At 37.0% G+C, this 19,639-nt stretch overlaps 1 protein-coding gene across 1 annotated transcript; it reads right to left on the minus strand.

The window, feature by feature from the left end:
* Positions 1-709: 709 nt before the first annotated feature.
* Positions 710-8,022, minus strand: LOC123876871. The gene is made up of 5 exons (XM_045923264.1): positions 7,813-8,022; positions 4,598-4,823; positions 2,454-2,584; positions 1,664-1,819; positions 710-1,149 (listed from the first exon to the last, which is right to left on the minus strand). The coding sequence occupies exons 1-5, from the start codon at positions 7,901-7,903 to the stop codon at positions 968-970; spliced, it is 786 nt and encodes a 261-aa protein (XP_045779220.1). The 5' UTR covers positions 7,904-8,022; the 3' UTR covers positions 710-967.
* Positions 8,023-19,639: the final 11,617 nt, after the last annotated feature.

The raw sequence follows: 19,639 nt of genomic DNA on the forward strand, positions 1-19,639 counted from the left end.
CAGACATATTCTAGAAACTAATATCTGTCTGTGGTGTTTTAGATTTTTCTAAAAATATGTAGTTTTAAAATTACAGGGGCTCAAAGATTTGAATGTAAATTTTTCAGACTTTGAAATTAAATATTTTAACAGAAATCTGGAAAACCACAGACATAGAAATATTAGTTTCTAGAATATGTCTGCAAAATTTCATGGACTTTGGTTGCTTAATATTCAAATAAAATTGGAACTACGTTTGTATGAAGCGAGTGACGGAGAGAGCCCTCTTAAGATAGTGTTGGTTGACTGGGCTGGTGCCTATTTGCGGAGTGACTGCGTGCAATCGTCCGTATTCTGTTATGTCATAAGTTAGGTGTTGCGTTATATTGCAGCAGATTGCTCAGCCGCGTGGCTTCGATATGGATTTTATCTAACCGTAGACTTATTTAAAATGCTATGGAAGATTTATCAAATATTTATCTTTTCGCATTACGAAGAACACGTTGTCTGCTCTGTGTTCTTGTCACTTTAATTTACATTGTCAATTTTTTTTATATGAGCATGCCAGTCACCTGATGTTAAGTGATAACCGCCGCCCATGAACATATTTTGTAGCACCAGAGAAACCACCAATGCGTTACGGCTTTTCAGGAATTTTCTAATCCTTGAATAAACCCACGATAAAATCTAGTGAGAACACCGCCGAAGGGAGTTGGTTCCACAATTTAAAACTTTTTGTCTGGTTGTTTTAGGCAAGATAAAACATTTTTAGACAAAATGTTGCGAACGCTTTGTCTTGTTTTTGTAGTGTTAGTAATAAAATTAATGCTTGTAGAATCTTTACTCAAGGTATTTCAGTAGTTAAACTTAGGAGTAGTTTTGATGGTTGATGATATTTTGATATTATGATTTAATACTGTAGACCGCTGCAATTTTGTGCTTGAAACCTTAAAGCCTAATACAGTCATGACAGACCCTATGCGACGTTTTAATCATCCTCAAAGAAATCTTCTGTGAGTGGTACTTTGCTGATCTGGTCATAGGTGTAGGTACTGAAGAACCGTTGTGTTACGTTCATAGCATAGTCTATCGCGTAGTCGAGTATGGGTCCTCCGAACTCTGCAGCCACCAGCTGAGCGTTGGAGTTTAGCACATCCAGGATGTTGGCACCTGTGGAAGCAATGAAGATTGACTGACTGAAATTCGAAGGGTCGAATGTTCAAACTACACTAAATGCATTATTGTAGTAACTTCTAGCAAGCACAATCTTTACGCTTAGATGAAGGGGAAAGAAGAATAATTGTCAAGTTTAAAATGTCTAGTAAGTACTAAGTATATATTTTTTCACTGTGCTACAGGTAGATAAGTTCTATTCTACAATTTAACTAATTTTCGTGATAGTATTTATTTCAATAAAATTGGCATTTTTTGAGCTATGTTTAGTCTTAAATATCGTAAAAGTTATCTTTCTCAAAATTTCTTTATACTTAAATGGAAAATCAAGGAATCGATGTAGGTTGATAGTTGATACTAGTAAATTATCACTTCGAAGTAAAATTTTGATTCAGTACAGACAGGCGAGGTAGCAGATGGGAAAAGAAATGACTATCGAGACAAGAGGAGAAGAAAAAGTTGAGGCCAGAAGGGCTCTTAATAGAAGTCATACTGTTTGTATAATACTTACTGATTTCAGGGCTGCCTCTGAAGAGATTTGTAAGATTAAGTTTAAGGTCGGATCCATAGTCAGCCTTGTATTTATAGGAATTGATCTTGTAATGGCCTTCTCCATTCTTGTCCTTTACTACCTTCTCTAAGACTTCTAAGTGTATGTGTTGATTCCCTAAAAACAACAAATAACAACAATTTTAGGTTTTTAGGGTTCCGTACGTCAAAAGGAAAAACGAAACCCTTATACCACCACTTTGTTGTCGGTCTGTCTGTCTGTCTGTCTGACAGACAGACAGACCGACAGATAAGAAACCTATAGGATACTTCCCGCTGACCTAGAATCATGAAAGGCAGGTAGGTAGGTATTATAGCACAAGTACAGGAATAAATCTGAAAACCGCGAATATTATGAAAGGGCTTTATACATTCTAAAATAGATTTTTATTTATTTTTATGTATCATAGTTTTTGATTTATCGTGAAAAATGTTGGAAAAAATACCCGAGTACGGAACCCTCAGTGCGCGAGTCTGACTCGCACTTGGCCGGTTTTTTCTCTAAAGGTTTCTAACGGCTGAGGAGTTGCTTTCTGGCTCATATCAGTTGAACCTGCTTTCAGAACCGGTAGTAGCGTTTTATTATATCAGGAAATCCATAATTCGGTCTGATAAATATTTTAAAGTTTTTGTTTTGCTTACTTATTGCAATCTTTCTACTTACTTATCTTTGTACTTACTTATCTTAAGTCTATTTTGTTGTTTCTTGATTACGATGGCGTAAAACGGTCTTTAGAACATAAAAAACTTACAGATTTTTATTTTAGCGCTGCCCTCCGTATCTAGACTGAAGAGCAAAATCCTCCCGAGGATGCTGTAATGCCCTCTGATGGTGAAGTTACAGTGGATGTCGAATATAAATGTTCGCTTCTCCCTGCGAGACCTGGCGAGGAAAGAATATTGGCTCATATTAATTTGCTTATTATATTTTAATTGCGAGAAAGGGCAACTATTCCAAAAAATACACAGTGGTTAATCCACAGAATCACAAATCACAGAATTGCAGAGATTAGATATATTAAGTATAATATATACTCATAATGAACGAATTGATAACATGATATAACCAAGCACAGGCGCCATCTAGTCTAAATACATAGGCAAAAAGAAATACCTGACTTATCTACGCACAGCTCAAAGTACTGGGCGGATCGGGCTGACATTTGGCTTGTAGCTTGCTATTATGCTTAGACATCCGATAAAAAAAGACTTTTATAATTCTATCCTAAGGGTATAATTTTAAAAATCTTGCCGGCAGGGTGGTAACTAGCCACGGCCGAAGCCTTCCACCAATAATTAATTTAAGGAAAAAACAGATGACAGTGCTGTAAAGGGGTAGTTGATATAATATTATGAGGTTGATAACAACCGACAATGGTGATTTCTATTAACTTGGCTAGTAAAATTATTCTTATCTTCAGGTATTAGGAATTTTAAGACGCCACTCATAAATTATGTACTACATAGATACAACCAAGTCATAATTGTGTATACAGTCTAGGTATTTGTAAATAGAAGCAAGGTAGGTACCTACATAATTTATTTAGATTGCAAGTTTCCTCCTTTAGACCTAACATGACAGTTAAAGAAACGAGCTAAAGTCTACAAAAGTGTTCAAATATTGTCTGTATATGTCTGTATGTTTGAATATATAAACGTACCTATATAAACGAATGTTAATATTTGTAAATCTTCTTTATACCTACTACCTACTTAACTGAATTAGCACGAAATACAATGAGATTTTTTATCATATCTATCCATACAAAGTCATCGTAAAAATATTATCGATTAGCTAACCCGCCCGCCCTGTATTTAGTGTAGTGTCGGACCGAAGGTCGATTTCTGGTCAAAGCCGAAATCCATGGTTTAATAAACTTCAAAAAATGCCTAAGAAATTCAGTTCAAGATAATGTGAATTGAATGTTTTTTTAGTTGTGTTTACTGTGGTCTTATAGAACTTGGTATAAATAATTATACTTCGAAATAATGTCAATGATAACATTTACAAACTAACAATAGAAGTTTTAAGAGACGTTCGTTCAATTTCAGCGCCAGCTAGAAACTTTCGGCTTCGACCAAAGCTTCGGGCCATTTTGGCTAAAGCCGAAGATTTGGTCGAAGGTGATTTTTTTTTTGGCCGAAGATGGCCGAAGCCGAAGGTTCGACCGAACACTAATCCATCTTGATCTAAAGAGTTTCATGCAAAATTTCGGATTTCAGTTTAAATAAGTATTGTATTATATATCATCAGTTTAGCTATTGAGGATTCCAAATCAATCACAATTACTCGTAAAACAGGGGCGGTATTGCAGATTAGTCAGCAATTATTGTACAGATTTCTCATCAGGAAGGCCGTATACCTACTATGCCCTTAGCGTGTTTAAAGTAGATTGTTGGAATTTGCGAGTTAAAAGACAATTCGAATAATTAATAATTAAATCTTTCTGCAATGCCTTATGTTAATGCGTCATTTTAATGATAAATCAATGGTGGAATTTTATGATAAAGTTTCTTTTATATCTCTATCTTTCCTGTTTATTTCTTCACGAATCACGGTCAAATACACTCTTTGAACAACGAATAGATTTTTTATCGATTTTTGTAATATCATAAGATTATTTTTTAGAAAACTAGCTATAAATAATGCTTGGCATTTGTTATGCTTAATGCCTATTTCAATTTTTATAACGACTATATACTAGGTACGTCAGAAATCTGTTAAAACTCAATCGGATGAATAATACACGAATGCATAGGTTAATTTTTTTTTAATGTGCTAAGATTAACCGACTTCAAAAAGTTCTTAATCTAGGATAGTAAATAATAAAACATGCGAAGATATAGAAAAATATATACTCGTAGTATATAAGAGAATATAGAAATTATTACTTACGAAACTTTATCGGGTACGCATGTACTTAATCCCGTAAGTTTTCCATTATGGAATGTCAACTTAACGTTTCCCGGTAGATTGATTGTGATGTTTCTATCCAGGTACAGCGGATCCAGGGGTGGTATCCCGGCCTCTGGGATGCCTCTGACAACTCCCGGGATAGCATCGAGGGTGGCTTTGGTGAAGCATTCGTCTGTTAGTTCACCACAGGGATGGATGAAGTCCGCTGCAAAGAAGAATAAAAGGGTCAAAATCAAACTCAAACTCAAATCAAAGAAGATACTTGTACTTCTTTTGATGTTCAGAATTGTTAGGCTTGTAAGATGATATAAGTGTTGATAATTAATTACGTAAACTTAAAACTAAAGCTACGAGGGTTGCAAACGCGCCCAGGTCTAAGAGCCCACAACAAATTCAAGTCAATTCATACTAGCGCAGAGTCGAAACGTATCGAAGTCAGCATAAGATAAATTGGTAAGGTGGGAACATAATTTACTTAGTCTTATTTCTCTAATTATTAAAGACATTACAAAAGCCTTAAGCCTTAACTCAAAGTCCTACTTATAGGCCAAGGTTAAGTTATGACAGGTCAAGACTCTACCACTGCACCGCCGGCGCCGCTTCAAAAATCATTAAGCTCTCTTAAGGTACAAAGGTTAAAAGCTCATAATATTATTACAAGTAGACGTATGATATAAATTGCAGGATTTACAGATACTTTCACTGTATTCAATTGTCACATATACGTACACGTAATTTGGCATTGAAAACCAATTTCGCAACTTGCTGTGTGAAATTTAATCCTTCTTTACTCAATGTGTATCTCCTTACAATTTTCATCTTTGCGAAACCCGACATTTAGTTGATGTGTTTCAAAATGTAATCGTTTAAGATAAGTGCATTTGAAGGCCTCCTTACCTACTATGTATACTAACTACACGCAATGTGCGTAAGACACCAATCAACCAATGACTTGGTACATAACGTCACTGCAATCGACTTTCGGATTTTTCAGAGTTATACTGTGGTAAGCAAATCTAAAAAAATATCAATGCAATTCCTGTTTGGTAACAATATAAATTAATAGTCGGTAGGTACGGTTGTAAAAATTTCCAAGATTCAGCTCGATTTCGTAATATTTCGTGTAATTAAACAAGTCAGTAGAACTAGTAAATAATTATTTATAATATGTTGATAAGTGCAATTCACTAGATACTAGATCTGTCTAAATACACGAAGAAATTAATTCTTATCCCGGAAAATGAGGTCCCACGGGACCTCATGATCCTCTGTTCAAAATATTATATATTACTAGATGATGCCCGCGGCTTCACCCGCGTGGAGTTCGGTTTTTTTGAATCCCGTAGGAACTCTTCAATTTTCCAGGATAAAAAGTAGCCTATGTCCTTCCCCGGGATGTATCCCAAGTCTGTACCAAATTTCATTAAAATCGGTTCAGTGGTTGGCCCGTGAAAACGTAGCAGACAGACAGACAGACAGACAGACAGAAAGACAGACAGACAGACACACTTTCGCATTTATAATATTAGTATGGATGATGATCGCAACTTCATCTACTAGACTTAGGTTTTTTAGGAATCCTGTCCCTATGGGACTAAAGTTAACTGCTCTTTGATTTTGAGGGATGAAAATGATGCAAGCTATCTTTGTACCAAACTTCATCAAAATCGATTAAAGGATGGGCTGTGAAAAGCTAGCAGACGGACGGACAGGCACACTTATTTTTGTAATATTAAGTATGGGATATGGATTACAAGTGATATCAACTGATTTGAATAGAAGTGCGACTTTAGTCTTGAACTTGAAAGGATAATTATGTAAACGTTTACACAAGGAGTTGTAGTTTTTATCACACTAATATTATAAAAGCGAAAGTTTGTATGTGTGTGTGTGTGTGGGTGTGTGTGTGTGTGTGTGTGTGTGTGTGTGTGTGTGTATGTTTGTTACTCCTTCACGCAAAAACTACTGGGCGGATTGGGCTGAAATTTAAAATGGAGATATATTATACTCTGGATTAGCACATAGGCTACTTTTTATCCCGGAAAATGAAAGAGTTCCCACGGGATTTTTAAAAAACTACATCCATGCGAACGAAGTCGTGGGCATCAGCTAGTAACTACATAATAAATAAAGGCTTTTTGTAGTCTATGAACAATACTGAAGTCGTAACTCATCATAAGAGAATAATTTATGTGTTTAGTCAAATACTTAGGTATTGTTTATCACCTATGTTTATACTAATGTGTTTCTTATGACATAAACAATACGATTCTCACTATTATTTACAACTACCTACCACGTATTTGGGTACAATAGATTGACATAATAGTTATTCTATTGTTACCTAATCAGCGTTGACATCAGTGTTTAACTTTTAGCTCTTGACCTTTTTATTTATCTCGGAAAAAATAATATCAAAATTAAGCAGAATTCATTGTCGCAGAGATTGTAGGTAGGTGGTACTTACTAGCAATTTCGATGTTTTTTTTTCATACTTGTGAAATATTATCGTTTTTTTCTAAACTATCACAAAGCAAATTGATTTTCTCGAAATACACATATCACACGTTATCATTTTACTATACTATCTAATCCTAAAGCTTGCTCTACAAATAAATAAGTAGAAATAGTAGTAGGTATAGAAAGCGGTGATAAGCTAGTGGTTAAGAGATCGGCCTCCTAGTCGGGGGTCCAAAGTACGACTCCGGACCACTCTAAGATATAACTTTTCGGAGTTATCTACGGAACATCGTGGAAAATCCTGTATGCCTAACAGTTCTATTATTCTCAAAGGTGTGTAAAGTCTGCCAATCTTGTCTAAACCCTGGCCAAACCCTTCTCATTGAAAGAGGAAGCCCGATAGGGGTTTGGAATTTTATAATTTCTAAATCTTTGGTCTGATCTGGTGGGAGGCTTCGGCCGTGGCTAGTAATTACTACTCTACCAGCAAAGCCGTGCTGCCAAGCGATTTTGCGTTCCGGTACGATGCTGCGAAGAAACCAAAGGGGTATGAGTTTCATAAAAACTACCATAGGTACTCCTTCCAGGTTAGCCCGATCCATTTTTGACTGCATCATCACTTACCACCAGGTAAGATTGCAGTCAAGGGTTAACGTTGTCTGAGTTGAAAACCCCAGTATGCTCGGTAGTGAGCCGGCGATGGGTTGATCGTGATGATGTCAAAACAAACTTACGTATAGGAACCAGCTGCAGAGTGTTATGGAAGCAAACACACAACACGGTCACCGCGAACACGTTGGCCAATGTTTCGACGACTCTGACCATTTTGTAACACGCCTATACGTTATGTTATGCCATTAAATATTAAGAAAATACATATACAAGCACAGTAGTGGCGCTCGCGAGGCGAAGTGTGCGAATGGCTTTATTTCTTAACACCGCGGTGGATACCTTATTTTGAAGTTGCAATTAAAGAGAATTTCAAGGATTTAGGCCGCGGTTCTACTAGCGCGACTGACGATTACAAAGTAATAGTTGTTTATATCAAACTTGTACTTGTGCAATGATGATTGGTTAGTGTACAATGTGTATGCACTATTTCGTACAATTCTCAATACATTTGTGGCTACAAGGGGCACAAACGTCGCGCTGTCTGTCACATCCATACTTACTTATATTATAAATGTGAAAGAGTGCCTGTCTGTCTGTCTATCTGTCTGTCTGTCTGCTACGTTTTCACGGCTCAACCACTGAACCGGTTTTGATGAAATTTGGTACAGAGTTAGCTTACATCCCGAGGACAGACATAGGCTACTTTTTATTTCGGAAAATCAAAGAGTTCCTGCGCGACTCTTAAGAATCTATCCGTTAAACCAATTTATATGAAATTTGGTACAGAGGTAGCTTACGTCCCGGAAATTAACTTCGGCAACTTTTTATCCCGGAAAAGCAAAGAGTTCTCACGCGATTTTTAAATAAACCAAAATCCAGGCGGACGGAGTCGCGGGCATCATTTAGTAGTTTATATTTTGTGCCTGGACGGGGCAGGGATGCGGTAGGGTAGCTAGCACGAATTAATTCATACTCGTAGATCTCCAATCTAACTCACCGTACCCTGTCTGGGCACTTCACCCGTACCCATTGTTAACTAAATCATGCCTTAGTTTATGGCGTGTACATACCTTGTCGTTACGCAAAAGTGCAATTATCAAAACATTTATCCCCGGACGGGGCACGGAGATAATTGTTTGATCAGATTGACTGAAACAAGAAATAACATAAATGTATTTCATTTTCTTTTCCAAAAACGTTTTAGTGGAACCGTTCACTACATAGGGCTTACACACAGACATAATGATCGCATAGTAATCACAAAAAGCTAAGAAACAAAGAAACTTATGTACCTACTCCATCAATATGCAATAGTACAAAGCGTGTTTTTGTGACTTGGAATCATAGGAATTCAAATCTATTACTTTAGATAATCAGACATAAAAGAATGGAAAAAAAAACAGTTGAAAATATTTATTATTGATGAGCATTTAAATAATTATTAGTAATTATGTTACTTGGTTTTTTTGTAAATGTCTTTTTACAAAAGTTCCAGTGAAACCGTACACTATAATAAATTTTTATGTTCTTATTTTATTCTGATCTTTAATGATTCATAAAAAAAAAAATATATTTTATTTATTTTTTATTTATGTACCTTCTCCCAAAACACTTCCTGAGATAATTATTATGTACTAGAGGATACCCGAGACTTCGTCCGCGTGGATTTAGGTTTTTAAAGATCCCGTGGGAACTGTTTGATTTTCCGGGATAAAAAATTGCCTATGTCAATTACAGGGACGCAAGCTACCGCGGTACCTTTCATACAAATCGGTTAAGCGGATGGGTTTTTGGACTTTTTGGGAATCCCGTGGGAAATATTTGATTTTCCGGGATAAAAAATAGCCTATGTCCGTCCTCGGGATATAAGCTAACCCTGTACCAAATTTCGTCAGAATCGGTTAAACTGCTGGGCCGTGAAAAGGTAGCAGACAGACAGACAGACAGACAGACAGATAGACAGATAGACAGACAGACAGACACTTTCGCATTTATAATATTAGTATGGAAGTATGGATTAGTATGGATGATTGTCTCGGTCAGATTGTAGAATTGCGCACTTCATGACATAGTCAGGACTATTTCATGAAATGGTGGCATTTCATGAAATAGTCATATGGCCAACGAGTAAGTACCTACTAGCTATACGTATCTCAATGGAGAGGAAACCCCTGCCCACTAATGTGTCAGCGATGGGTTGACCATGGTGATGATTATTATCAATTTGGCCGCCAACATTTGGCCATATTAGAAATGTAGGAAGGTCATAAAAGATTTTATATACTTATAATGCACAAGATAGGCCGAATATGGCCCAGAACGAAATTAGGGTAGGTAAGTACCCCGAATTCTAGCCAGAAGATCGCAAATTAAGTCCTGATGAAGTGAGTCTAAAGCCGAGAAGAGTGAAAGGGGGGAAGGTGGCGAGCGAAGCAAGCTGGTGACCATGTCATGAAATAACATAACTTTTAGTAGTCATATCGATAATTTTTTTTTAATCATTGATCGGGCCAAGACAGTAGACACATCATTGTCGACTATTTTTTCGATCAATTCTACGATCTGACCACGACATACGAGTACTAGTATGCGTTTACCTGAAGGCATTACCTTATAGGTATACTAAGAATTAAATAGCAAATAAGCAAATAATTCACCGACACGATCTAATGCGATGTAATCGCGTGTTCAAAATGAGATAATAGTGAAGTTTGTTCAACGTTTAGAAGACACTGATCCTACTGTTGCGGATCTGAGCGGGTGGCCATCTAGGTCGTGACCCTCATTATGCAAGTATCTTCGAATAATTTATATGATTTTGATGGCATTTTAGACGTTTATGATGGTGTGCAACAATGTATACGGTAGGTAAGTCCGTATATCAGTGCACTAGCAGATCTACCACGGTTTTGCTCGAATGGATTTTATAAATACATACTTACATATTTTTATATTCCAAAAAATTCAAATTCAAAATATTTTTATTCAATTAGCCTTTTACAAGTTCTTTTGAATCGTCTAAAGCATCTACCACTGGTTCGGAAGCCTTTCCTACCGAGAAGAACCAGCAAGAAACTCGGCGGTTGCTCTTTTCAAAGATTTGATATACAATATTATGCCATGTATAAAAGCAATTGAAGTCCCGTTTTTTTCCCGGAGAATTCCTTGCCGTGAGAGGCGTGATGGCCTAGTGAGAATATCATGAACATAACCCAATATTTCAAAATCGAATATCAATCATGTACCTAGAATTTTTACCAACAAGTCAATGATCCTATTTTCTATTTGGATCGATCATATTTTATCCGATTTTTCCCTCCTCAGTAGCAAACAGTCCATTTTCGCATGAAAAGCGCCATTGAATCGGCCAAATGCCAAATTTTCACCAGCGAACAATGGTGTCCAGTGGAGCGTGCATCTCAATTGAGCCATTTGCGATCGTTTGTGACAGACGACCATTTCAACCCATGGGAATCGATAAAGCTCTGTTTACACAACCTATTTGATAATGTTGAAAAATTCCCATAAATAGAGCATGCAATAGTTTTAAATAAGTCGATTAAACCATGACGCGCGGTGTAAGCCTAAATGCCTTCAAGGCAAAAGTGAATATAGACATCTTCTAGGCAAGCACACTCCAACCTAGCTCATCATTGCTTTTTACTAAGCATAATAATTGTCGTCACAATGAATAAATATAAAGCCACAAGTATTTTTGCGTGAAAAAGTTGCGTCCATCCTTAAGTTTGAAGGCATCCCTTCAGAAATAGAGCAACCCCGTCAGAACCTTTAGAAATACAGAAACGCGACGCGATTCTGATTTTTAAAGGTCAGTCAAATCGACAGTTTTCAAGATGGACTTTCCAGTAACCCAATGCCTTCAGCTGTGTCAGCTGTTGTATAAACACTGTTTCCAAATTGCGCCAAGATTTCTTGTCATTTGCATGAAAATCCAAAAATGATCAATGATCAACGTTCCACGCACGGCAAACTTACGCCAAGTGACAACAGCTGTGCAGGTTTACATAGTTAACGCATTACGAGATTGCCATCTCACATGTCGCGTACTATATGGGCCTATGGCTACAAATCTTTAAATGAAAAGTAATTAAATTCAATACTTATACGCACCGCGTTTTATTGGGTAGGTACATCTTAAGTTTTCGTTTTTTTTAATTAAGTAATTGATTTTATTAATAAGTATTAAATAAATAATATGGCGAGCAAAGTGTATCGTTGCATTACAGAGGCATTATAGATCCATTGATACAGCGTGAGAAAGTGTTTCACGCTCCGTTACACGGTGTATGACCTAGCTCGCCCATCTAACCGATTTAATACATAAATCTACTTATCTTTAATATTGTATATATTCCATTCCATATTATATCTATGTTATCCTCGTTAGAACCTCGATCGCTCAACGACTTTTGAGGAGCGGACTGACTTACGAAAGGTCGGCGGTTTAACCCCACCCGTTGCACTATTGTCGTACCCACTCCTGGCACAAGCTTTACGCTTAATTGGAGGGGAAAGGGGAGTAGTAGTCGTGATTAGCATGGCTAATATTCTTTAAAAAAAATTGCATGACAAAGTTTGTCAACACTTAAGCAAACCTCAAGCAGAAGAAGCACCGGAATAAACTGTGTCATGTGTGGAGCAAGCGGAAAAAGATTCCAGTTCAGTATTATGCTGTATGCCTTGATACACGAGAGCATACAGCGCTGATTTTCAGCCAAGACCCTGAACCTCTGGCATTTTTAAACGTCAAGTCCGCTTTCTCAAATGGATGGGCCGTGAAAAGGTAACAGACAGACAGACAGTAGTCTGAACTATGAGGCTAACTAGACACCGTAATAGGCTTGCGACTCCTACGCTCCGCCTCAGGAAGGTCCAAAAGTCATTTGTGGGAATGGGTATAATCTTTTATAATAAAATTTCGCAATCAATTTTGGACTTGCCTTTACACAAGTTTAAAAATCTACTAAAATTATGCTCCTGAAAAAAGCACATTATACAACCGAAGATTATGTACAAATGATAACAGAGCGTGGATTTGACCTGCAGCTCGCTCCAGCAATGCGCGGGACTTCAATTACTTTTATACATAGCACAATATTGTAGGTATATCAAATCTTTGAAAAGAGCAACCGCCGAGTTTCTTGCTGGTTCTTCTCGCTAGGAAAGTCGTTCCGAACCAGTGGTAGGTAGATGCACTTTTCAAAAGTGCTTGTAAAAGTTTAACTGAATAAAAATATTATGAATTTTGAGTTTTTTGAACAGGAACTGAGAGTACTTAAGTTTTAGACTACAACTGGTTTAAAACGTTTCAAACGAACCGGAGGTTATCTGCCTACCTGCTCATTTCACTAATAGTATGTATGTAAACAAAAATTAATATAAGTAGATGCATTATAAAGCTTTCACGGGCAAAATTAAAACAAATTGCAATACAAAAGCCTTCATGAATGGGAATGAATGGCTCGGCTCACAAATCGCTTCAATTTCTTATTAGGCAGTCCATTAGGCAGCAACAAAACCGTCTGGCGCATTGTCGAAACACAAAACCCCTAATTTACCGACACTGGCACAATGAAGATTGTTTGCTTTATGCCGTTTTCGATCGGTGACCACCGTGTGAAGCGCTTATTGATTCATCCACGGATTAAGGTGATGCTAGACCGCCCAGATATTTTGTGAATCACTTTTTTATAGTTTGAATTGATAGACAAATAGATAGATAGATAGACAGATATATAGAAGACTTTATTGCACACAAAACAAGAAAGCAACCAAGACAAAACAAGAAACTATAAATTGAAAACAATTGCATGCAAAGGCGGCCTTATTGCTTAAAGCAATCTCCACCAGGCAACCTTTGGTGAAAGGAGAGACAAGGTGTGTTGCATAATACTTATGCCCAATAGGTATGGTACGCGATAGATGACTGTTTGACAAAATGGACTGTGATTTATGGGTTTTCTTGAAATGTTTCATTGATTTATGTCACGCTACCAGTGTATATTCTTATCTTTTCTGTCACATGCTGTCCCTTCCATGTCATATTAGCACTACTGAGCACGGGTGTCCTGTCAGAACGAGAAGCGTTTAGGCCAAAGTCTGCTAGCCTACTAAAGATTGGTAGACTTCACACACCTTTAAGAAAGTTATGAAAAACTCTCAGGCATGCAGGCTATGCAGGCCAACAAGAATAGCTTAAAAAACCGACCAAGTGCGAGTCAGACTTGCGCACCGAGGGTGTTGTACTACAGTCGTATTTTTACGTTTCTTGACAGACACGACAAACAGATAGATAGACAACGAAGTGATACTAGAAGGGTTCCTTTTTTCCTTTTACGGAACCCTAAAAACGCACGCAACTCCGAAAAGTTCGAGGCGCGTGTCCGGGATCGAATCCCCGACCATCTGCACAGTCTAGCAAGAAATAGGTAGTATCTAGGTATTGTATAATGTTAAGAGGAAAATGTATCGTCTCAGGCGGGATGCGCGGAGATGCACGGTGAACTAAACTGTAAATCTCAGTCGTGCCTGCTCCGCCTGTAGCATACTAATGCGAAATTTGTGTTTGTTTCCACTACACTGACATTTAGTTACAACGTTGTATGTTGATGGAAACAGATTTAAGAAAAAAAAACATTTAGGTATCTTTAAGGAACATAATATAACGAATAAATATCAAAGGTTATGGCGATTAAAATGGCCTGAAAAACATAACTGACATATCCACGTACCTATACAAGTCTAACCTCTAGGTTAGGAATTGAATTTTGTAATATAGGGTTTTTGATAGAATTTTTGGAATATCTTCAATTCAAAGTCAAAGTCAAAATCATTTATTCAAATTAGGTACAATTGTACTCCTTTTGCTGGTCGAAATTGTTAAATTTGTACGATATAGTGGTGATAATTGATTACGTAACTTAAAACTAAAGCTACGAGGGTTCCAAACGCGCCCAAGTTTGAGTCTTCACTGGAAAATATTCCATAAATTTTTAAGTGATCATCAAAAAGCCCTGAAAAATCTAGTGTATCCATTTACCCAAAAGTTGAAGCCTTCTTCGGTGCCTCACATATTCTACAATTTATATTATGAATAGACACATTTGCTATGTGTTTTGTGTATAACCATTCTTAATACGTAAGACCGCAGATTTTAGTTATACTTAAGTTAGGTTAAATAGTTTATACCAAACAGGGGCTGATTTTGAATCATCAAAAAGTCATCAAAATAATATTTAAGTAAGGACTAAAGTCGTTTTGGCAGCTTATGTACCTACTGGAAATCGCAAAATATCAAACGTGTTCGTTAGTTTACTTGGCAATTGAAAAATCTGCTCATATGCCCTGGTGACATATGTATCTTCAAGCTAGAATACATAATATGTTATCCTGACTAGTTTCATTAGTAGGCTTAATAGATGAAATGACATTGACATAGCTTGCTAGCTTCCCTACTGTCATTATCTCGCTTTCCTAGCTTAAAAAATAAGCTTCGTGTCATCCAGTTATTAAGTGAATGCGGTTAGTCTTTACCATAATATTATTATGGTCCTTATTTATGAAACGTAACAAATTAATTTAATAGCCGAATTACATAAATCTACGAGAAATATGAGTACCTAATAATGTACACGAAGGTAGCGCAAGGCAAGCGTGGCACAGGCAGTAAAGATTACATAGTATTATAAATAATATTGTAATAATATGTATGTAGTAATCAGATATAATGGTCGTTACATTTCCAAATAAAAGTAGGTAGGTACCTATAGTATAATGTACGACTTTAAAATCACTCATTATTAATTTTCTAGTATACTTGACCAACTTAAAATTAGGTATTGTAGGATATTAACACAGTTTTATAATGAAAACTGTGATAATAACTAGCATGTTGCGTAAGAATACCTTTACCTAACCTTTTTATGCAAAGCTTCCCATAATATAATTTTAAATCGCAAGCTTTATCTACTATGTAAATTACATCTACCTAAGTATATAAGATCTACGTTAATTTGAACCATTTTTCTTTTGTGGATGACTTTTTTTACAGAATATTTTATCAACTAGATAGATAGGTCCGGTATTGCAATAAGCATGGATTTCAAAAAATAACAGATGTATACCTACCAGACATTCTCTAGAAACTTTCAATTGGTTAATAATAATTATAAATTATTAATGTATATTAATAATTATGATTTCATTGATATTTCTATAGTAGATAGGTATATAATAAGTACATTAGTGGTGTTTCACTGATATTTTAATAACCACGAAGAGGTAGGTATATTTATATAATTACAAAGGGACGGTGCCCAGACCGGCCAAGTATTTCAGTCCACTAACTCAAGATCACTCTAAACACTTGACGGCTCACTTGCTCTATAAATATAAGCATCGACGCGCCACCGAAATAGCCATTCTTGTAAACTATTGATACATGTCTTTATTCGAAGGCGCCAGACGTGTCTCGAAATCATCCATCGCTGACGATATCCATAGTAACAAATATTATAAATGCGAAGGTATGTCTGTCCGTCTGTCTGCTACCTTTTTACGGCTCAGGGTATCTATTTTCATCCCGGAAAATCCAAGAGTCGAAAATTTCGCTTAAATCGGTTCAGTAATTTTCACGTGATGCGTGCACATACAGACAAACAAACAAAAATTAAAAAAAAATTGTTTTGGGGTCTATATCGATAGAAATGTTTCCTCCGATTAAAATTTTCAAAATATATTTAATGCACAGAAATCGTTTAGTTACAGTATTATTATAAGTACGAGTATAGATATAGATAAAAGCAGTCGTTAAACTCAATAATTAAGTACGTTATTTAATTACTGAGAATTTGAATTTTACGTTTAATTATACTATCGTTTAATTCTAAATATAAAATAAAAGCAGTCGTTAAAACTCAATAATTAACAAAGGTACGTAATTTAATTACTGAGAATTTGAATTTTATGTTTAATATATTACGAACTAAATTAAATCCATCGATGTAGATTAAATCTAAAACCTCATCGAGACCACCGCAGCGAGGCATTGTTCCCAAGATGCTGGCAGCAGACCCCTTTGGATGGCCAAACTAATTTTCGCGCCAGCTCTTTTTGAGGCGACAAGGGTTATCGAGTCAACCGGGGACCCGAGAGCTGCTAACTACCTCGGGCCAAGAATTAGTTTAGTCATCCAAAGGGATAATGCTGCCAGCATCTGGTCTCGATGAGGTTTTAGATTTAATTTGTTTCATTTTAGTTTTTAATACAATTTAATTATTTTTGTTTGTTTTTAGTTTTAATTTAGACGTAAGTTTATTAAAAAAAAACTCTTATGTTGATGTAAATTTCAAATAAATAAATAATTATAATTATTATCATTTAATTATTATTATAAATATATATATTATCTAGCCATAATATACTACCTCAATATCCATGTCTTTGATGCTAGGCCACCTAGAAAGGTACTTTTGCGACCTCCTTTTCTTCTACTCGATGATAGATGGCGCTATGAGGCATAAAAAAGCTCGCATTACCGAAGCTCATAAGTCGTATTTAACAATATTGTACGTACTCGTAAGTACAGAAATGGTAGTTTCGACACAAATGATTGAAATCATAACTAACTAAACTAGGCATCAGCTTAGCTTATTCATTGTTCTGTGATGTAATAGATATTTTATGTAAAGATTGCAGACGAGCCACATCTGGTGACAGAAGGGCTGGTTCTCTTTTCGCGCAAAGGATCAGCCTGGCTGTCCAGTGCGGAAATGCAGCCAGTATTGTTGGCATCATTCCACGTGGGCATGATTTGCACAGTAATTAGCTAAGGTAGCTTTAAGTTTTATTGCAACATTAAAAAAACCGCAACGTTCTTCAATTTTTATTTTGTACAACTGTATCTGGGATATTATTCGGAAAAATGTAGTTAACTTTATTTTTAAATTACTATGAACTTTAGGGAGCTTTACACTTTTCCAGGATACATCTTGTAAATTCATGACAGCTGGATATTTATTACGCTTAGGACACACGTGCCCTACATTTGTACCAGAGACTGCAGAAATAACCTGGATTTACACAAACTCGTTACAAGTTACGCGAAAATTATTTTCAGCTTAAACAACTATCATCACAGACTTATAACGTCTTCATGAATCAACGCATAAATGTAGGAGGCAATTCATACTAGCTGACCTGTCCTGGCTCCTTTCGGATTGAGTTTCTGAAAATATTTTTTTTATAAACATGGTCTGACGGACAGTTTTTCTTGTTTCACACCGTGAAAAGGTAACAAACAGACAGACAATCGGAGCTACTTTCACATATGGATTTATATAGATTACAAGCCTGTTGAAGACTCAATCAAAACAACAACATTCGCGAGCATGTCTCTACACGCTCCAGCTGGAGGTCGGGCCTCACTCTACACGTGCCCACGTTCCCACGGTCCGCGGGGGTCCATTCCGGACCTCCACTACTGCTTTTTTATTATTAAGTGCCAATTGATTTACGGTATGGCGAAATTGATAGGTCACCTCATCATCTTCATGATCAACCCATCGCCGGCTCACTATTGAGCACGGGTCTCTTCTCAGAATGAGAATGAGAAGGGTTCTAGTTTATCACATTGGCCAAGTGCAGATTGGTAGACTTCACGTACCTTTGAGAACATTATGGTGAACTGTAAGGCATGCAGGTTTCCTCAAGTTTTATTCACCGTTAAAGCAAGTGATATTTAATGAAGTACTTAAAGCGCACATAATCCCTAAATTTAGAGGTGCGTACCCGGGATTGAACACCCGACCTCCGATTAAGACTTCACAAGACCTTTGAGAACATTATGGTGAGCTCTAAGGCATGCAGGTTTCGTCAAGTTTTATTCACCGTTTAAAGCAACTAATGCTTTATAATTGCATAAAACTCCACATAACTCCAAAAAGGTAGAGTTGCATGCCCGAGATCGAACCCCTGACTTCCCGATTAGGAGGCGGACGTCCTAACCACCAGGCTATCACAGCTTCGCAAGAGAGGCATATCCAAGGCTATAAATAAATAAATAATAGCTTATTCGCTGGAATGTGGGTACAAGTAGGTCTTACCTTACACATTCTACCATGTCTTGATTTGTGAATCTTATTACCCATTAAAATTATTCTGGTTGATTACAATATGATGAATATTAAATTATGTATTAATAGAGGATGCTCGCGACTTCGTCCGCGTGGATTTAGATATTTATAGATCCTATGGGAACTATTTGATTTTCCGGGATAAAAAGTTTCCTATGTCAATTGCAGGGACGCAAGCTACCACGGTCCCAAATTTCATACAAATCGGTTAAGCGGATGGGTATTTAGGAATCCCGCGGGAACTCTTTGATTTTCCGGGATAAAAAAGTAATCTATGTCCGTCCCCGGGATATGAGCTAAGCCTGTACCAAATTTCGTCAGAATCGGTTAAACTGTTGGGCCGTGTAGCAGACAGACAGACAGACACACACACTTTCGCATTTATAATATTAGTATGGATATAATATTAGTATGGATGATAATGGTGTAAGCTCTGCACAGGACAACGGTGAACGGATCCACACTGTTTGCAGCATCACGGCGTGGCGCGGCGTGGAGGCGGTAAGCAGGGCGCGCGGTCAAGGTTGACTATTTCAGACGGGGTCGACGCCCGCGCCATGGCGGCCCGTCCCATCCACATTAAACCATTGTGAAAATCATACTTATTTGTTTGGTGTTTATCAAGTTTTTTGACTGTCTCCCTAGGGAGTGGTAAGCGCTGAGGTCTTATTAGTGGGAGGTCCCGGGTCCGATTCCCGGCAGGGGTTTGGAATTTTATAATTTCTAAGTTTATGGTTTGTTCTGGTGAGAGCCTTCGGCCGTGGCTAGTTACCACACTAACGGCAAAACCGTGTCG

This window comes from Maniola jurtina, chromosome 22 (assembly GCF_905333055.1).
Source record: "Maniola jurtina chromosome 22, ilManJurt1.1, whole genome shotgun sequence".
In the NCBI taxonomy this organism is placed as follows: domain Eukaryota; kingdom Metazoa; phylum Arthropoda; class Insecta; order Lepidoptera; family Nymphalidae; genus Maniola; species Maniola jurtina.

Bases quoted from the DNA above. Each gene is read 5' to 3' on its own strand.
- LOC123876871 (XM_045923264.1), bottom strand. From the start codon at position 7,903: ATGGTCAGAGTCGTCGAAACATTGGCCAACGTGTTCGCGGTGACCGTG. The intron at 2,585-4,597 runs GTAAGTAATAAT...TTTCCTCGCCAG, and splicing joins TGCGTACCCGATAAAGTTTC to GTCTCGCAGGGAGAAGCGAA. The intron at 1,820-2,453 runs GTAAGTTTTTTA...TGTTGTTTTTAG, and splicing joins CAGCGCTAAAATAAAAATCT to GGAATCAACACATACACTTA.